The sequence below is a fragment of the Pan paniscus genome, chromosome 6 (assembly GCF_029289425.2).
Source record: "Pan paniscus chromosome 6, NHGRI_mPanPan1-v2.0_pri, whole genome shotgun sequence".
NCBI lineage: Eukaryota > Metazoa > Chordata > Mammalia > Primates > Hominidae > Pan > Pan paniscus.
In genome coordinates this window covers 31012921-31031157 of record NC_073255.2, presented here as the reverse complement: position 1 = coordinate 31031157, position 18237 = coordinate 31012921, and the positions used below count along the sequence as shown (strand labels likewise).

Sequence of the window (18237 nt, the reverse complement as noted above, 5' to 3'; positions counted from 1 at the left end):
TTGCGGCGTGAACAATAATTTGACTAGAACTTGATTCGGGTGTTTCCGGAAGGGGCCGAGTCAATCCGCCGAGTTGGGGCACGGAAAACAAAAAGGGAAGGCTAAGATTTTTCTGGCGGGGGTTATCATTGGCGTAACTGCAGGGACCACCTCCCGGGTTGAGGGGGCTGGATCTCCGGGCTGCGGATTAAGCTCCTCCCGTCGGCGTTAATTTCAAACTGCGCGACCGTTTCTCACCTGCCTTGCGCCAAGCCGGGGGGCGGGACCCTATTCCGAGAGGTAGTAACTAGCAGGACTCGAGCCTTCCGCAATTCATTGAGCGCATTTACGGAAGTAACGTCGGGTACTGTCTCTGGCCGCAAGGGTGGGAGGAGTACGCATTTGGCGTAAGGTGGGGCGTAGAGCCTTCCCGCCATTGGCGGCGGATAGGGCGTTTACGCGACGGCCTGACGTAAGGAAGACGCGTCAGTGGGGGGAAGGTTCTAGAAAAGCGGCGGCAGCGGCTCTAGCGGCAGTAGCAGCAGCGCCGGGTCCCGTGCGGAGGTGCTCCTCGCAGAGTTGTTTCTCGAGCAGCGGCAGTTCTCACTACAGCGCCAGGACGAGTCCGGTTCGTGTTCGTCCGCGGAGATCTCTCTCATCTCGCTCGGCTGCGGGAAATCGGGCTGAAGCGACTGAGTCCGCGATGGAGGTAACGGGTTTGAAATCAATGAGTTATTGAAAAGGGCATGGCGAGGCCGTTGGCGCCTCAGTGGAAGTCGGCCAGCCGCCTCCGTGGGAGAGAGGCAGGAAATCCGACCGCTTCAGTAGCAGTGGGGCTTAAGGTTTACGAACGGGGTCTTGAGCGGAGGCCTGAGCGTACAAACAGCTTCCCCACCCTCAGCCTCCCGGCGCCATTTCCCTTCACTGGGGGTGGGGGATGGGGAGCTTTCACATGGCGGACGCTGCCCCGCTGGAGTGAAAGTGGGGCGCGGAGGCGGGAATTCTTATTCCCTTTCTAAAGCACGCTGCTTCGGGGGCCACGGCGTCTCCTCGGCGAGCGTTTCGGCGGGCAGCGGGTCCTCGTGAGCGAGGCTGCGGAGCTTCCCCTCCCCCTCTTTCCCGGGAACCGGATTTGGCGGCCGCCATTTTCATGGCTCGCCTTCCTCTCAGCGTTTCTCTTATAACTCTTTTATTTCCTTAGTGTGCTTTCTCTATCAAGAAATAGAAGCGGTTAACTATTTTTCTTTCTTCTCGGGCTGTTTTCATATCGTTTCGAGGTGGATTTGGAGTGTTTTGTGAGCTTGGATCTTTACAGTCCTGCGCACCTCATTAAAGGCGCTCAGCCTTCCCCTCGATGAAATGGCGCCATTGCGTTCGGAAGCCACACCGAAGAGCGGGGAGGGGGGGTGCTCCGGGTTTGCGGGCCCGGTTTCAGAGAAGATCTCACCACCCAGGGCGTCGGGCCGGGTTCAATGCGAGCCATAGGACAAAGAAACCATTTTATGTTTTTCCTGTCTTTTTTTTCTTTGAGTAACGGTTTTATCTGGGTCTGCAGTCAGTAAAACGGCAGATGAACCGCAGCAAAATAAACATAAATTGGAAGCCATCGGCCACGAGGGGCAGGGACGAAGGTGGTTTTCTGGGCGGGGGAGGGATATTCGCGTCAGAATCCTTCACTGTTCTCAAGGATTCCGTTTAAGTTGTAGAGCTGACTCATTTTAAGTAATGTTGTTACTGAGAAGTTTAATCCTTACGGGACAGATCCATGGACCTTTATAGATAATTAGATGATTACGAGGAAAGTGAAATAACGATTTTGTCCTTAGTTATACTTCGATTAAAACATGGCTTCAGAGGCTCCTTCCTGTAATGCGTATGGATTGATGTGCAAAACTGTTTTGGGCCTGGGCCGCTCTGTATTTGAACTTTGTTACTTTTCTCATTTTGTTTGCAATCTTGGTTGAACATTACATTGATAAGCGTAAGGTCTCAAGCGAAGGGGGTCTACCTGGTTATTTTCTTTGACCCTAAGCACGTTTATAAAATAACATTGTTTAAAATCGATAGTGGACATCGGGTAAGTTTGGATAAATTGTGAGGTAAGTAATGAGTTTTTGCTTTTTGTTAGTGATTTGTAAGACTTGTTATAAATGTACATTATCCGTAATTTCAGTTTAGAGACACCTATGTGCTGACAATTAAGAATAAAAACTAGCTGAAAAAATGAAAATACCTATCGTGACAAGTAACCATTTCAAAAGACTGCTTTGTGTCTCATAGGAGCTAGTTTGATCATTTCAGTTAATTTTTTCTTTAATTTTTACGAGTCATGAAAACTACAGGAAAAAAATCTGAACTGGCTTTTATCACTACTTTTTAGGAGTTGGGAGCATGCGAATGGAGGGAGAGCTCCGTAGAACTGGGATGAGAGCAGCAATTAATGCTGCTTGCTAGGAACAAAAAATAATTGAAAATTACGTGTGACGTTTTAGTTTGCATTATGCGTTCGTAGCAGTTCGTCCTGGATATCACTTCCTCTCGTTTGAGGTTTTTTAACCTAGTTAACTTTTAAGACAGGTTTCCTTAACATTCTTAAGTGACCAAAATACAGCTGTGTAGTACAGCATATAAAGATTTCAGCTCTGAGGTTTTTCCTATTGACTTGGAAAATTGTTTTGTGCCTGTCGCTTGCCACATGGCCAATCAAGTAAGCTTCAGCTTTCAGTAACTGTTATCTTAGAGATTATGCCACGTGAATGTATTTTATTGTACATATGGTTAAGCTGAGTAATTTATATTCTGTATTGTCATATATCAAATATAGACATGTCCACCAAAAATTAGTTAAACTTTTTAAGCTTCGAGTGCTGCTGGTCATAAAAATTAATTTGTCCTGGTTATAAGAGTAATTTTTAAGGTTATTTCTAATGCATATCTTTAAATATTTTCGTAACTGAGAGTCATATGGAGAAACTTAGTGTTTGTTGTAAAAAGTTTTGTTTTTTTGGCTGAGATACTTAGAATCACCACCAGAGGGGGCAGTTAACGGAAAATAAATGATACTTTTCAGATACTGAATCGTGAAATAAAAACTTTGGGTCATAAGTAACGAACCAAGAGTTATTTTCTGATGTTTAAAAATAGAAATCTGCGTTTTTAGGTTGTAGGGTTGAAATTTTTGGTAAAGATTCTTTAATCTTTGATAATCACGGTCTACATTTGTTTATTTTTCCTTAGAAAGTTTTTTTAATTAATAATTTGTTTAAGATAATTTAATGTTGAGTAAATTTAGATCAAGCATTAATGACTTTGAAACTTGTGTAGATCAGCTGAGGCAATTTTTTTGGTGTAACACAACTAATATGCAGTTTAACATATGGTTTAAATTTGATGTAAGTTTTTTTTTTCCCCCCCAGAAAACTTTAGAAACTGTTCCTTTGGAGAGGAAAAAGGTACTCTGCCAGCAGGTCACCTCATATTTAAGAATTTAATTTCCTGCATACAAAGAGGAAAATGTAAATAAAAATTGAAATGGTATTTTCCTTTGCAGAGAGAAAAGGAACAGTTCCGTAAGCTCTTTATTGGTGGCTTAAGCTTTGAAACCACAGAAGAAAGTTTGAGGAACTACTACGAACAATGGGGAAAGCTTACAGACTGTGTGGTACGTAAATTACTGAATTGTTACTGGATATTAGTCTTTTAGCTGTATGTTAAGTGAATCATGGAGGAAATAACTATCAGCATAGTAAAAAATTCTGTTATGACTTCACTTATAAGCTATAATGAGATTAAATGCTAAAGTTTACCTTTTGGTTTGAAAGGTAATGAGGGATCCTGCAAGCAAAAGATCAAGAGGATTTGGTTTTGTAACTTTTTCATCCATGGCTGAGGTTGATGCTGCCATGGCTGCAAGACCTCATTCAATTGATGGGAGAGTAGTTGAGCCAAAACGTGCTGTAGCAAGAGAGGTAAGCAAACGATGACTGTCTTGTGCGTTAACATGAAGAACCGTGCCCTGCTGAACATCAGAAAGTATTTCTGAATTTAGTTTTAACTCAAGATTTTTTCCCTTATTAAAGGTGTGTTGGGTTTCTGGACCATTTTCTTAAGCTAGCTTATTTTTCAAAAGTTAGGTCCCTAAAAGCTATTTTATATCTGGTAGTTTTAAGGTGGATACAAGCGAAGTATGGTACTACGGTCGGGTGCTTTGAATCATGCTTGTGTTTTTTTCTGTTTGGATGACTTTTACCCCACCACTATTTTAGGAATCTGGAAAACCAGGGGCTCATGTAACTGTGAAGAAGCTGTTTGTTGGCGGAATTAAAGAAGATACTGAGGAACATCACCTTAGAGATTACTTTGAGGAATATGGAAAAATTGATACCATTGAGATAATTACTGATAGGCAGTCTGGAAAGAAAAGAGGCTTTGGCTTTGTTACTTTTGATGACCATGATCCTGTGGATAAAATCGTATGTAAGTGTCTAACCACAAATGTACTGTTTTTTATCATGTATTCAATTTTGTGTATGTTAACATCTGTAACTTTATTGAAAGGTAAACTTTTAAAGCTGCTTAATGTTGATTTAATTTAAAAGGAGTCTGAATTTTTCATTCCAGTGCAGAAATACCATACCATCAATGGTCATAATGCAGAAGTAAGAAAGGCTTTGTCTAGACAAGAAATGCAGGAAGTTCAGAGTTCTAGGAGTGGAAGAGGAGGTAATTTTAATTCTGTTTCTTCTTTATTTTTGTTCATATATAAGGGCTTGCTTCTAACTGGGGCATTTATTGTAGGCAACTTCGGCTTTGGGGATTCACGTGGTGGCGGTGGAAATTTCGGACCAGGACCAGGAAGTAACTTTAGAGGAGGATCTGGTGAGTTTCAAGTTCTACGTGTTTAAAGGATGAGTGTGCTTTTATTTTAAATATGCTTAGGTTTTCATTAGTAGAATCAAGAAATCCAACCTAAGTCAATTTTCCTAAGACTTCAAATAGATTGTATCCTGGCAAGCTCTTGTGATTTGGCCAGACAAGAAGTTAATAGGGTTGTATTAATAACAGTTGTATTTATCTGGATTAATAATGTAACATGAAGTGTCATCCGAAAAGCTTTGACCCCCATCAAGTGTCATTCTTATGTATAAATAGGATGGAATCTCTAAGATTGAGACTTAAGAGTCCAAAATTTAGGCGGTAGATTTAATTATATGCTTTCATGTTTTGTGGGTAAACTGGTAGCACTGGTGTGTCCTTTTCTGCGGTTCTTAATTACTGTGCTGAGGTAGTAAGAGAACTGAAAAAATGAATATTAGCAATAATGCTGAACAGTTTATAGTAAACGTAATCTTTTTTTGGCCCCTAACAGATGGATATGGCAGTGGACGTGGATTTGGGGATGGCTATAATGGGTATGGTGGAGGACCTGGAGGTCAGTTTTCCTCTACGTTTTGGTTTGTTTATGTGACTAATACTTAACTATATCGTATATTTACTTCATTTATATTTTGAGTTTTTAAACATTTTTTATTAGTCTCTATAAATGGCTTGGGTGATAGTGGTCTAGTTATTTCTTTTATAAGTAGTTTGTCATCTTAGCTGTTATAGCCTAAGGAATAGAGTGCCTAAGGGGGTGGTATATATAGGAAAAAATGTGAAATATGCCTAAACCCGTAACTAGATGGGAAGCATCCCAGGACAACTTTCAAAAAGCGTAACCTACGGAAATTTTCCAAAATGTTTAGTGTGCTCCTGGCTGCAGATAAGGTTGTGAACTACCATTAAACATGAAGTGTGATATATTAAATATATCATTGGCGTACAGAAAAGGCTGATACACACTGACAGATTTTGTAACAAGGGACATTTAAAACTGAGCTGGTAATAGACTTGATTTCTGGTGTTGCCAGTCAATAGGCATGACTAAATAGTGTATCTCACTGTTCTACCTTTTATAATTAAAATTTTAGAGGAAGCTGAATTCTCGTATTTAACTACAAGTTAGAGACTCAGCCCACAAGCTTTTTTTTTTTTTTAATATGGTTTCTTTTTTTTTTTTTTTTTTGAGACGGAGCCTTGCTCTGTCACCCAGGCTGGAGTGTAGTGGCGCGTCTCTGCTCACTGCAATCTCTGCCTTCCCGGTCCAAGTGATTCTCCTGCCTCAGCCTCCTGAGTAGCTGGGATTACCGGCGTGCACCACCATGCCCAGCTAATTTTAGTATTTTTAGTAGAGACGGGGTTTCCCCATGTTGGTCAGGCTGGTCTTGAACTCCTGACCTCGTGAACTGCCCACTTTGGCCTCCCAAAAACGCTGGGGTTACAGGCGTGAGCAACCATGCCCAGCCTTTTTTTTGTTTTTGTTTTTGTTTTGCAGTATGTGAAAGTGTAAATTTTTGTTTATGTCCCCCACTTCTATTTACAGTAAAGAGCATACTGTGTGGAGTGTTGGGTCTGTTTTTTTTCTTTGAAATGGGGTCTGGCTTTGTTGCTCAGACTGGAGTGCAGTGGTGTGATCTTGGCTTACTGCAATCTTAGCCTCAAGCCATCCTCCCACCTCAGCCTCCTGGGTAGTTGGAACTACGGGGTGTGCCACCATGACCGGCTAATTTTGTGTTTTTTTTTATAAAGGTGTGGGGGTTTTGCTGTGTTGCCCTGGCTGGTCTTGAATTCCTGGGCTCAAGCAGTCCACCCACCTCAACTTCCCGTACTGCTGGGATTACAGGTGTGAGCTGCTGCGCCCAGCCAAGAACATTGTTTTGTTTTTTTGAGAGGGAGTCTCCCTCTGTCGCCCAGGCTGGAGTGCAGTGGTGTGATCTCAGCTCACTGCAACCTCTGCTTCCCAGGTTCACGCCATTCTCCTGCCTCAGCTTCCCGAGTAGCTAGGACTACAGGTGCCTGCCACCATGCCTGGCTAATGTTTTGTATTTTTAGTAGAGATGGGGTTTCACCGTGTTAGCCAGGGTGGTCTCAATCTCTTGACCTCGTGATCTGCCCGCCTCGGCCTCCCAAAGTGCTGGGATTACAGGCATGAGCCACTGTGCCCAACCGAGAACATTGTTTTAAGATACGTAATTCGTAGAGAGACATAATAGAAACTTTATCTTTTGGGCCAGTAGGAGGAAGTGCTCTTTTACTTTCCCTCTAGCCCACACCACTAGTCTAGCCTCGCAGTCCTTACCCACAGTATACATGAAGTATTTCAAGATACTTAAGATTTTTAGTTTTGAGGGAAAGCTGTGGAATTACAGGTATTTAACTGCGTGCACATGGTGTTATCCATTTGGCTAAGTAACCCCAGCCACCAAATGTTTACCAAGGATAGTTATTCAGTCCTTGAAGCTATTTTAGAGGAATTTCATTAAATATTTCACATGGAAACTTGGAAAGCTGGAAATGGATGTGAGGAGACAGTTCAAAATGGTATTGAAAATATTAAGTGATTACTTAAAGGCTTATTTTATAATAGGTGGCAATTTTGGAGGTAGCCCCGGTTATGGAGGAGGAAGAGGAGGATATGGTGGTGGAGGACCTGGATATGGCAACCAGGGTGGGGGCTACGGAGGTGGTTATGACAACTATGGAGGAGGTAATAAATTCACCTGCAACCTTTGTGGGAATTTGGAATTAATGTCTTTGTAACACTTGATCTTTTGTTTCCATGTTTGTCACTAGATGCCCTTAAAATTTGTGGATAAATGTTTGCTTTTATTTGTTTTTATGGGAGCTTTGTCCTAAGTCCTTGGTTTAATGTTTGTATTCTGAGTATTCCAATTTTTTAATAGGAAATTATGGAAGTGGAAATTACAATGATTTTGGAAATTATAACCAGCAACCTTCTAACTACGGTCCAATGAAGAGTGGAAACTTTGGTGGTAGCAGGAACATGGGGGGACCATATGGTGGAGGTAATTTATAAAAATTGAGGTTATTCAGATTTTTGTGATTAAAGGATTAGCCTTTTGTGACTTAAAGGGAAGATAACATACTAAGTAGTTTGTACTGTGGGCAGTGCTCCATGTACGGTCTTAGTGAAAATAAAGAAATTTTGCATAAATCTCCACGGAAGTACTCAGCAAGCAGTTATGACATCAAATTGGGATTAGGGGTGTTGGAGGTGGGGATGTTCAGTAGTTTAATTTCTGGTGGGGACTCATAAACAGCTAAATACAGTTGCAACCCACATTGCAAGTGGTATACATTGGAATGAGGGTCTTTGAAGTTAAATATTTAAACCATGATTCAAACCATTGCTTAGCTTATTTTTGAGGTTTTTAGCTAGGAGTAAACTAGCTTTGTCTTGGGCTTGATGTACTTTTAAAAAAATCCCTTAGTCAGTCCAAATGAGGATGAGAGGGTGAAAGGACCCTTTATTTAAAAGAATAGGGTCAGCCACGAAATAAAAATGTCTATGAACCCGAGTAATTTATCTCCTGAGTAATTGTGCTAACTGGCTGCAAAGGATTAGGATCTGCTTGTTTAAAAGACTGGATGGATATAAAATAGAATCAACTGTAGTGTTAGGCTGATCATGGGAAATCAAAGTAAGTTTGTTTTCTCTTGCTGTTCCAACAATTATAGGAAACTATGGTCCAGGAGGCAGTGGAGGAAGTGGGGGTTACGGTGGGAGGAGCCGATACTGAGCTTCTTCCTATTTGCCATGGGTAAGTAGCTTTTGAGTTTTACAATTATTATTATCTTGGGAGACATAGCTGCAGGAGTAAAAGCTTTTTAGGATCATGTTATCTTTCCTTAAAATCTGGTTAGATGGATAATTTCATAACCTATTTTTTTTTTACTCTTTACTTCTGTTGAAACAGGCTTCACTGTATAAATAGGAGAGGATGAGAGCCCAGAGGTAACAGAACAGCTTCAGGTTATCGAAATAACAATGTTAAGGAAACTCTTATCTCAGTCATGCATAAATATGCAGTGATATGGCAGAAGACACCAGAGCAGATGCAGAGAGCCATTTTGTGAATGGATTGGATTATTTAATAACATTACCTTACTGTGGAGGAAGGATTGTAAAAAAAAAATGCCTTTGAGACAGTTTCTTAGCTTTTTAATTGTTGTTTCTTTCTAGTGGTCTTTGTAAGAGTGTAGAAGCATTCCTTCTTTGATAATGTTAAATTTGTAAGTTTCAGGTGACATGTGAAACCTTTTTTAAGATTTTTCTCAAAGTTTTGAAAAGCTATTAGCCAGGATCATGGTGTAATAAGACATAACGTTTTTCCTTTAAAAAATTTAAGTGCGTGTGTAGAGTTAAGAAGCTGTTGTACATTTATGATTTAATAAAATAATTCTAAAGGAAATTGTGTAATTATAGACTTTTTATTTTAAATAAGTTAAGGAGTGGGTAGTATAATTAAGGTCCGTTGCAAAGCTGTTGTTATATTTGTATAAGATAAATGCTGGTCAGATGTAAGTGTGTTGTCTGCAATTCATCAGGATTAAATTATGTAGATAACTTAAGGGATATCTCTGCAAGGAGAAACACCTTTTTAGATCTTTTAGATGCTGCTTCTTCAATGCAAGGAAAGGAAATAACCCCAGCGAGGTACTCTTCAGGGACACAGGTCTAGTACAAGAGAACTCTTGACGGCTACTAAGTTCAGCCAGTCTTAAAAAACTGTGCTGTTTCTACAAAACTTTAACTACAGTAGTTTATAAGGATGCCAACGAAAGCTGAGGGTGTAGAGCAAAATAGTTCTAAGCTTCAGTTAAACTTCTTTAGGTAAGATCTTATTTACTTTTCCTTTCTTAATTTTCCTCCCTAAAAGATAAACTAATACTCTTAAATGGTCTTTCAGTATAGTGGTTCTTACGTAGTTTAACATAGCTATAAATTGAGTTTAACAATTTATAAACTCAAGAGAATAATTTTTATAAACCCTGTTTTCCAATCTGTCATTTACTTAAATTATTTTGGTTGTTGTTCCCTTTTTTTCCTTCTTTTCCCACCCCCTCCCCCTCCGTGTGAAGATTTGGGTGCTTAACATATCATTTTTTTCCCTGCCGGAATTTTAGCATTGATATGAACCATGGACAAGTATATTCTGCTGCCACAAAGACTAAAGTGCTTCATTTCAACAGCTGAGGCAAGCCAAGTGATCATTAATAAAGCTTTTCTTGGTTCCTTCAGTGGTGTTGGTAGTAAAATGGTAGGTAAAAGTTAGGCTGCAAGTTCAATAAATCATGAGATTTCCCATCGTTACACCCTTGTGTATTCACATTTCTTGGATCAAACATTTTGAGTGAACTAGGGGTTTTTATTAAAGACATTTGTTGTTGTATTTATGGTTGTAACTGTACATGCTTATCAGGATGAGACTGAAAGAAGGTAGGGCAAAAATGGTTGAATCTATTTTCAGATAGTAGTTCATACTTGAGTGAAGTGTCTTGTCTACATTATGAAGCCTGGTATGTATCCAGTACTAAATAGGTGGGTTAAATGTGGTAATTCTAGTTCAGTGTCTTACCCTGAAGAGAAAGTTGTAGGTTGGCTGTTGAAATTCATTCCTTAGATATGATGAGTTTGATTGCCCGGCTTTATTGCCTTTACAGGAATGTGATACTCAGGGCTTACTCTATACACCAATGAGTCTTCTTTGATCCTAAGACCACCACTGAAGTTGTTTAGGTTCTTTTGGACAAACATGATAAACTTCTTCAGATACTTTTTTTTTCCTTTGGCAGGAAGGTGTCTTGCTGCAGGTAACTAATGAAGAAGTGGTCAACCACAGAGTCTTCAAGAAATAAGAAATTCTGTACCATCTGAAAGTAGTTCTTGTTGGTGCCTTCATTTAAAAAGCACTCTTTAAAATAAAAGGGAAATGTTTTCTGATAAAACAAACATTTAGTTGAGGTTCTTGATATAAAACAATTACAAAATGAGTGTTGTTTGTAAAACAGTAACATCAAATTGGCTAGAGAGATAAATGTATCATGTTTTAAATTAGGTTTTGTGAGTAGACAGATTACAATTCTATTTTAAATATAAAGTTTATAAAATAAATACTTTTTGTATCCAAATACTTGGTGTAATGTTTACACATAAAATGTGTGAATCTTGTTCTATAAACATTTGGTTGTCTAAAAGATCACCATCCCCTAAATTTTTAAAAGCAGTTTCACAAAGCTATGCATATTTTAATATTAACAGATAAATGAGAAGAGCATTGTGGACGTTATTGGCTGTCCCCAATAAAATGCTGTTCATTATGCACTGTATATTCAGCGTTTGAGTACTCCTAAAGTTTCTGGCTTTACCTTTTATGTTTAGCAATACTGGTGGCATTTTGAAAATCATGGATTTTAAAGGTTAACCGGCTGGAGTGGTCCAGATTAAGTGGCTTTGCAGAAGCACTGAGGTTTACAATATGTACTAGATTGTCAAATGTCAATTAGTTTTATTGTGGTTTACACTGAGTAAATGAATATCAGTGTTGTTTTTTAAATGTGTTTATTTGGACATTTATCTGAATTAAGAAAACCAAAAAAAAGGACCAGGTTAATTTGTTTCTATGATAATATGTTTTGGTTTTGATAATGTGAGGTATCTAACAGGTAAGTCAAATTTAACAGCAGGTAACACATAGCAGCTTTCTGTTTGAAATAGCTGAGTTCGTCAATTATAGACGTACAAATATCCCAACTTTAAGAAAATTTTGAAAGTTTAAAAATGTGTGGATGTACAAAGACGTTGAACTTTGAAATACATCAGGTTGATATGCATAACCTCAAAATACCAACTCCTATCCAGCAAGGTCAAGGGAATATCACAAATAGGGGAGAATTAGGTAATTGCACAATAGACTGAAATGAACTGATTGAAGGAGGGTTTACTGAAGCATGGGGTAATGTTGGATATTCAACATAGGCTTATTTCCTGTGTGTATATGTTGTGTTGAGCTGTTTCTCTTGTAGAAATTGAAGTTTAAGGTAGTTCTTGTGTAGCTTTGAGACAGTGCCCTAAATGAAGAAAGGCTGCTTTTTGGCCAAGGCTTTATATTGTTGCCATGTAACAACTTGCCTCAATACTTAGAGCAGTTCAGAGAAACAAACCAGCATCTATGGGTCAGCAATTGGGAGCAACTTAACTGATTCTGGGTAAAGCTCAAGGTTCCAATCACAGAAAACTAGGATTGGAGAATTTTTTTTAAATATCCAGAGTGGCATACTAACAGCTGTAAAGTTAATCCTGGTTGTCATCTTCCCTCGGTGAGTGATTTGAGCAAGAAAAGCTGTAAAATGAACACACTCTACGAAGTAGTCGTGCTATCTTGCATCCTTTATGGTCACAGAATGTGGTGGGAGGGTTCTTTTCCCTGGTACAATTACCAAGCAGGCAGGGAGCATTGGGAACTGTCTTAGATGCCAGCTGTCACACTCAAGGGGGTGCCCTTACTCAGTTTATTCACTAGTGTGAAATCAGATTTCTGTATGTGTAAGCTTTTCCATGTAGCCCAATTTGGTAGATGCCAAATTGCTTGACCTAATAAATACTAGTTAGGTATTGGGAGCTAACAATGTAAGGCAACAAGTCTCAGTTTGTCACTGATGGTTGAAAAGTGCAAAAGTAGAAAACATATATCAGGACACCTGGACTGCATGTTACTTAAATTCGCTCTCTTTAAGGTTTGGAACTAATATACTGAGACGTTGACAGGCCCTACATAATTTTTGACATTTCCACTATTTAGTAATGTACTAACACTGGCTTGTTTTGGGGTAGTGGAGGGGAATTGGTAACAAATCAGTTGAGTTGCATGGACTTAACAGAGAACAAATCGTTCAAAGACTGAGATGGGGAATGATTTAGCTACTTGAGTGCGTTTAAAAGACGTTAATATTACCATACAAAACCCTGTATACTGGTTCTGAAGCTCTGCTGAACCGAAGCCTGCCTTGAGACCAGGGGACCACTAGAAATCTAGGTCTTTTTTTGCTTGGAGTTTCCATACAATTGGCCTAAAATCTGATCACACTTGTGAAGATGCTCAAGTGAGAGTTTTAATTGGAAAAGGAGATGTCCAACCCACTTGGGTTGTCTTTGTTCTTGTCTTCCTCATTCTGATTAAGACGTTAGATGATGCAATCAAGACTGCTCAACTAGGTAGGTAATGTGGAGGGTCCTAGGCAATGGTCAGCTTTCGGGCATTGGCTTTGTAATCTAGTTGGTTTGCACTGGAAACCGAATGTGGAATTCCCTTCTGCCTCTAAAACTGGACTGTCAGAAAAGCAGTTCCAGTTTATATACCTTGAATCCAGCATGTTAAGATGGAGGCAGGGTTATGTCAGGAAGCCAGCCCATAGCCAATTAGAGCTTGTGACGCTGGCTGCTTAATGCGCCGATTAAAAGTCCCTTGATGGGAGAGGGGCCCATCAGTTTCAGGAACCTCCACAATACCAAAATGTGGATGCTCTAGCCCCCTTGTATGAAACGTGTATTTGCACATGACCTAAGCACATCTCATACACTTGAGTTGTCTAGGTTACCCAATATTTAATCCAAGGTAGAAGCTAGGTAAATGGTATGCTCCATTATGTATGGGGAATAAAGTTCAGTACAGACACTACCATCTTTAACTCAGTTTGCAGTTAACTAGATCTGTGTGTGCTATATTTAACGGTTTTTAGAGTTTAAACTTCAGGCCAGGCATGGCGGTGCATAATCTGAGCAGCTCGGGAGGCTGAGGCAGTCCAGGAGTTTGAGGCTGGATCTTTTATTGGGGCCACTGCACTTCAGCCTGGGTAACGAGTCACCATGATTACCGATTCTGCTCTCCACTGTCTTTCCCTTTATTTTTAGAGGTTTGAAAAGAATGCTATCTGATAAGCAGGCACTCTTTTGAGTGTACTTAGTAGGATTTCTTACTGAAATGTTTTATGTGTGTTCTTAAATTATAATTACCAAAGCTTAAGACATTTGAAATACTCCCTTGTAAAAAGCAACAGACTAAAATGATCATCTGAACACCATGAGTCACTGAAGGGGCAATAATTTTACCTAGAAGCATACTAGAAGCATTTCTGGCAAAATAACAGGTCTTGGGAAACTTTATTATAAAAATCCAACGGTATATATAAACTGCATTTCTCTAGCCCAAGATATTTATGTGATACTCTACACTGTAGCTCCTATGGCAGAAATAATATCAGAGAGAAACTTCATTTTGAAAATTTGGACATATTAAGCATTATAGTACCCGTCAAAATCTTGATGTTCCCCAAACTTGAGTCATCTAGGTGAGGTCATTGCTGTCTTCAGAAAATTCAGCAATCTCCTGTTTACTGTTCTAGTGAGCTTAAGTGAGGTTTTCATTTCAAATGCTATTATTTCTAGAATTTACCTTACCCTGGTTTATTTTCAAATTCACCTGTTTTTTTCCCCCTAATCGCTTTTGCCCATTTTAAACAGATGGTTTTACTGTTGCTGACTCTTTCCCTACTGGTTTCACTGTTGCTGACTCTTTCCCTACTGTTTATATGGCTTACAATGTTCTGGTGAGATCTCAGTATTCTAAGATGGTGAGGCCATCCCTTCAGGCTGGCTTTACTGCCAGAGATTTTATGGATTTAATATACACACAAGGAGTTACGTTTTTGCAAGTAGCCCATTCTGTCTCTGGTTACATGAAGAAGGCCTGTGGCTTAAACTACCAGTGACCGTAGGTCTTCAATGCATTCTATATCACATAGTATTCTGTGTGTTAAGTAAAGTATTGGGGTAGGGGGGTGGATTTGCCTTACTATGAATTTGGCATACTATGTTGACCTCAATTTGGCTTGAGTCTGAGCAGTTTGCTATGCTGCCTTATTTGTTATTCACCTATATTCCTGAATGTGGATATTTTGGAAGGAAAGTAAGGTAAATTTGGTTCAGATTCTGTATAAAAGGGAAAAGTTAATTTTTAATACAAATACAAAATTTATTTCCATAGAAAGCAAAATTTATAAGTTAAATATAAAGATTAAAATAGTGTTTGAAAAGCTCACTATAGTGCTAACAAACTAAATGAAAATAAGGCTATTTTGCATTTAAAACTGAAATACCTCTTAAAATTGATCCCCAGTGTTATGCTCTTTTTGAAGTAACCAACTTACTCTTAAAAAGGATGGCTGCCAAGATGGAAAGTCTTACTGGGTTTTCATGTTTAACCTATTCTTTGGACATAACTATGAATTTTGTATACAATGCACTTCATGAAAAGTTGTGGCTCCCCCAGATTGCCCACAAGTGTGATCTTGACGTCCTAAACATTTGTCCATGTAAGCTTCAAAATAGAGCGTTAACTGAGTTATTCAAGTAGCAGTACTTAAAGATACAATTCTTGAAGCAGTTTCAATGCCTCTGATCCAAATAATCAGTTTCTGAACATTACTACTTCACATAATAGAGTCCATCTTCAGTTTCTTCTCACTTTCTCTTTCCCTTTTGGGTTTCCTTTTTGTGGCCTGAAGCCACCAGTTCTTTGGGTACTATCAAGATACTTCCATCATGGGTACACTGGAGAGCATAGTGGTTGGGATTGACTGGCCTACCTTGGTCATCTCTTAATCTACTAAAAATATCATGATAAAGGTCATGCAGTTTCTGTTTCATTATGTTAATAGCTTTGTTACATTGTGCTTGCTCTCTCTTAAGAGTTTCCTTCTTTGCTTGCAAGTTACATACATCATCTTCTAAATTCAAAATTATGTCCAATTTGCGTTTACGACAGTTCTGCGCAGCAACTTTATTTTTCCCTCTTCGTCTGATGTCACGGATAAGTGAGACTTGTAGGTCTGTCAGATAATATCTACTTAACATGCTATTGAAAGAATCAACAGGCATGCCGACAATTTCATCTACAGAAAAAGGGATATGCAAAGCTTTAGCACGCTGTTCATCACGGCTCAAGTTTCTATCTGTGTCTTCAGGGTATCTACTCCTTATCTTCTGTGACTTCCCAGGCCAAGGAAAAGGTTCAGAAGTAGATTCTGGTGCACTTGGCTGTAAGTGGTAAGTGTGGTTATGAAATACGTGTTGAAATGTAAGATCTCCATGGAAATCAGAATCACTTTGATCCAAGTGACAAAGCTTACTGGGTTCTGGGTGGTAGCCGCCTACAGCACCTTCTAAGTCATGATGGGAACTAGATTCATGGTCAGTACAATAACCTATAGCACCATCATCACACACAGAGTGAGAGGAATTAGACTTGATGACAGAGGTACTATTGTGACTTGAATCTAAAGAAAGGCCAGAATCAGAATCTGGTTCATCAAAAAGCTGAGAAACATCGATTGGATCAAAGTTGTCTTCTGTGGCCAATGACATTAAGTTTATCTCATCAAATATATTTATGTCAAGGTCATACAGTAGGTCTTGGCTTGTTAGATTCCTCATATGATTGTCAACCGGTGAAAGAAATCCTGTCAAATTAGTTCCAGGAAGGGTTTGCTCAGGATTGGTGGTATGAGAATTTAACTGCAGAAATGGTTCTTGTGACTGTGAAGTCCTTGCTGTTGGATCTCTTCTAAATGTATTGTTGGGACAAAGCAAGATGGCCTCATGAAGATTCACATCCTGACTTATAGCCTGGCTGAAGTTTACGTGATAATGTGCTGAAGAATTCATGCCATCACTGATACTGCCTGGAAGAGGAATATCTCCCAATGAGATGCCCTGAAAAACGAAGGAGAAACACTTTAAACATGAATAGCCCTATTTCTGAAGCAGTTCTATTATCTAACAACTTTTCTTTCCCCTCTTTTGTCAATTCCTCTACATTTAATAGAGAGAGATGCTGTTGGCAGTAACTTCCCAGTTAAAATACAGGCAATACAATATGAGATGTGAGTCCAAATCAGAATACCTGGAATTCTGAGTAACCTAGAAATTAAGATGGATTAGTATAAAAGCTGAACTGGATTTTCTTAAAAAGTCTAATGTTACAATCTTGTAATTTGCTACTTTATAATAAGATGCAACTCATCCTAGCGGTTGGTAATCACATTGTGGAGGGTCAGGGATAATAAACTACAGTGAAGTAGTCTGGAGGATAGAGGCTGTTTAAATGCCTCTAAGCGCTAAAACTACAAGGCTATTGTGAATATTGCTGCAATAAGCATGGGGGTGCAGGTGTCCCTTTGATACACTGATTTCCTTTCCTTTGGATAAATACCTGATAATTCTTTTAGTTTTTTGAGAAATCTCCACGCTGTTTTCCATGACCAGTCTAAATTTGATTATACCTTTGGGATTATTTGGAAAGAGGAATGCTATACATATTTGGTTAATTCTAAGCTGAAGTGCTTCTGTAAAAATAAGCATTACTTTAAACTGCTGTGTCATCCAAGTAAAGGAGTTGTATTTATTCACCAAAAGGTCAGTGCAGATATGTTCTGCAAGGATAAAAGCCAAAGTTCCAATTACCTCCAGTAAATTTTCAGGCTGTGATGAAAGCAACTGGAATAAGTCTTCCAGAGAGAAAGAGGTATCTGTCCCATTCAGATGTCTCTGTAGAGAAACACAAAAGGTGCATCCTTCACATAAAAGACTGAACTGGTTGGGGCTTTAGGCTTTATCTTTAAAGGATCACCAGGTCTTATTTCCACACTGGATTTTTATGCTATTATGTTCCTTGGTTGGAAGTTCTACTTTTTATTATATTTTGAGACGGATCTCACTCTGGCCCAGAATGGAGTGCAGTGGTGCAATCTCGGCTCACTACAACCTCTGCCTCCCAGGTTCAAAGGATTCTCCTGCCTTAGCCTCCGGAGTAGCTGGGATTACAGCTGTGCACCACCACGTCTGGCTAATTTTTGTATTCTTAGTAGAGACAGGGTTTCACCATGTTGGCCAAGTTGGTCTCGAACAAGTGCTGGGATTACAGATGTGAGCCACTGCAGCTGACCTATTTCTCTTCTTATGGTACTCAGTATTTCAACATGCATACTTAAAAGTCCAAAGCTAATCAGTATTTCTATTCCTACCATAAACAACTTCCATGTAATTTTTGGCTAATTGTTAGTTTCAGCTTATTTTGCCCCTCCATAGCCAGCCCTCCCAGTTGGTTACACAATTAGATAATTTTGGCCAGGTGTGGTGGCTCACGCTTGTAATCCCAGCACTTTGGGAGGCCAAAGCAGGCAGATCGCCTGAGCCCAGGAGTTAGAGACCAGCTTGGGCAACATAACAAGACCGTTCCTACAAATTAAATTAGCTGGGTGTGGTGGTGTGCACCTGTGGTCCCAGCTACTCCGGGATGGTGA

At 39.5% G+C, this 18237-nt stretch overlaps 2 protein-coding genes across 19 annotated transcripts in view; one reads left to right on the top strand and one right to left on the bottom strand.

The window, feature by feature from the left end:
• The first annotated feature begins 230 nt into the window (after nt 1-230).
• HNRNPA2B1 (heterogeneous nuclear ribonucleoprotein A2/B1) lies at nt 231-11208 on the top strand. Of its 17 annotated transcripts, none has more exons than XR_010112575.1 (14): nt 231-688; nt 3396-3431; nt 3530-3640; nt 3801-3947; nt 4245-4455; nt 4600-4701; nt 4777-4857; nt 5348-5410; nt 7445-7564; nt 7761-7883; nt 8557-8639; nt 9484-9712; nt 10006-10076; nt 10675-11208. XR_010112575.1 is itself a non-coding variant. In XM_034963829.2 (12 exons), the coding sequence occupies exons 1-11, from the start codon at nt 683-685 to the stop codon at nt 8616-8618; spliced, it is 1062 nt and encodes a 353-aa protein (XP_034819720.1). In that variant the 5' UTR covers nt 231-682; the 3' UTR covers nt 8619-8639; nt 10675-11208. The 17 variants fall into 17 exon arrangements, 5 of the variants coding, with proteins under 5 accessions (XP_034819720.1, XP_003807965.1, XP_054971774.1 ...); XR_004672384.2 differs by having other exon boundaries at nt 10006-10139; XR_008626169.1 differs by lacking the exon at nt 3396-3431.
• A 2813-nt stretch (nt 11209-14021) lies between these two features.
• NFE2L3 (NFE2 like bZIP transcription factor 3) overlaps nt 14022-18237 on the bottom strand; it is a 35027-nt gene continuing 30811 nt past the window's right edge. Inside the window, exons 3-4 of one of the 2 annotated variants that reach the window (XM_034963828.3) lie at nt 17399-17482; nt 14022-16648 (exon numbers count right to left, since the gene is read on the bottom strand). In XM_034963828.3, the coding sequence (XP_034819719.1) occupies nt 15398-16648; nt 17399-17482 (1335 nt within the window). In that variant the 3' untranslated portion in view covers nt 14022-15397. The remainder of the gene's footprint in view (nt 16649-17398; nt 17483-18237) is intronic. The other variant, XM_008960031.4, reaches the window with a different exon arrangement.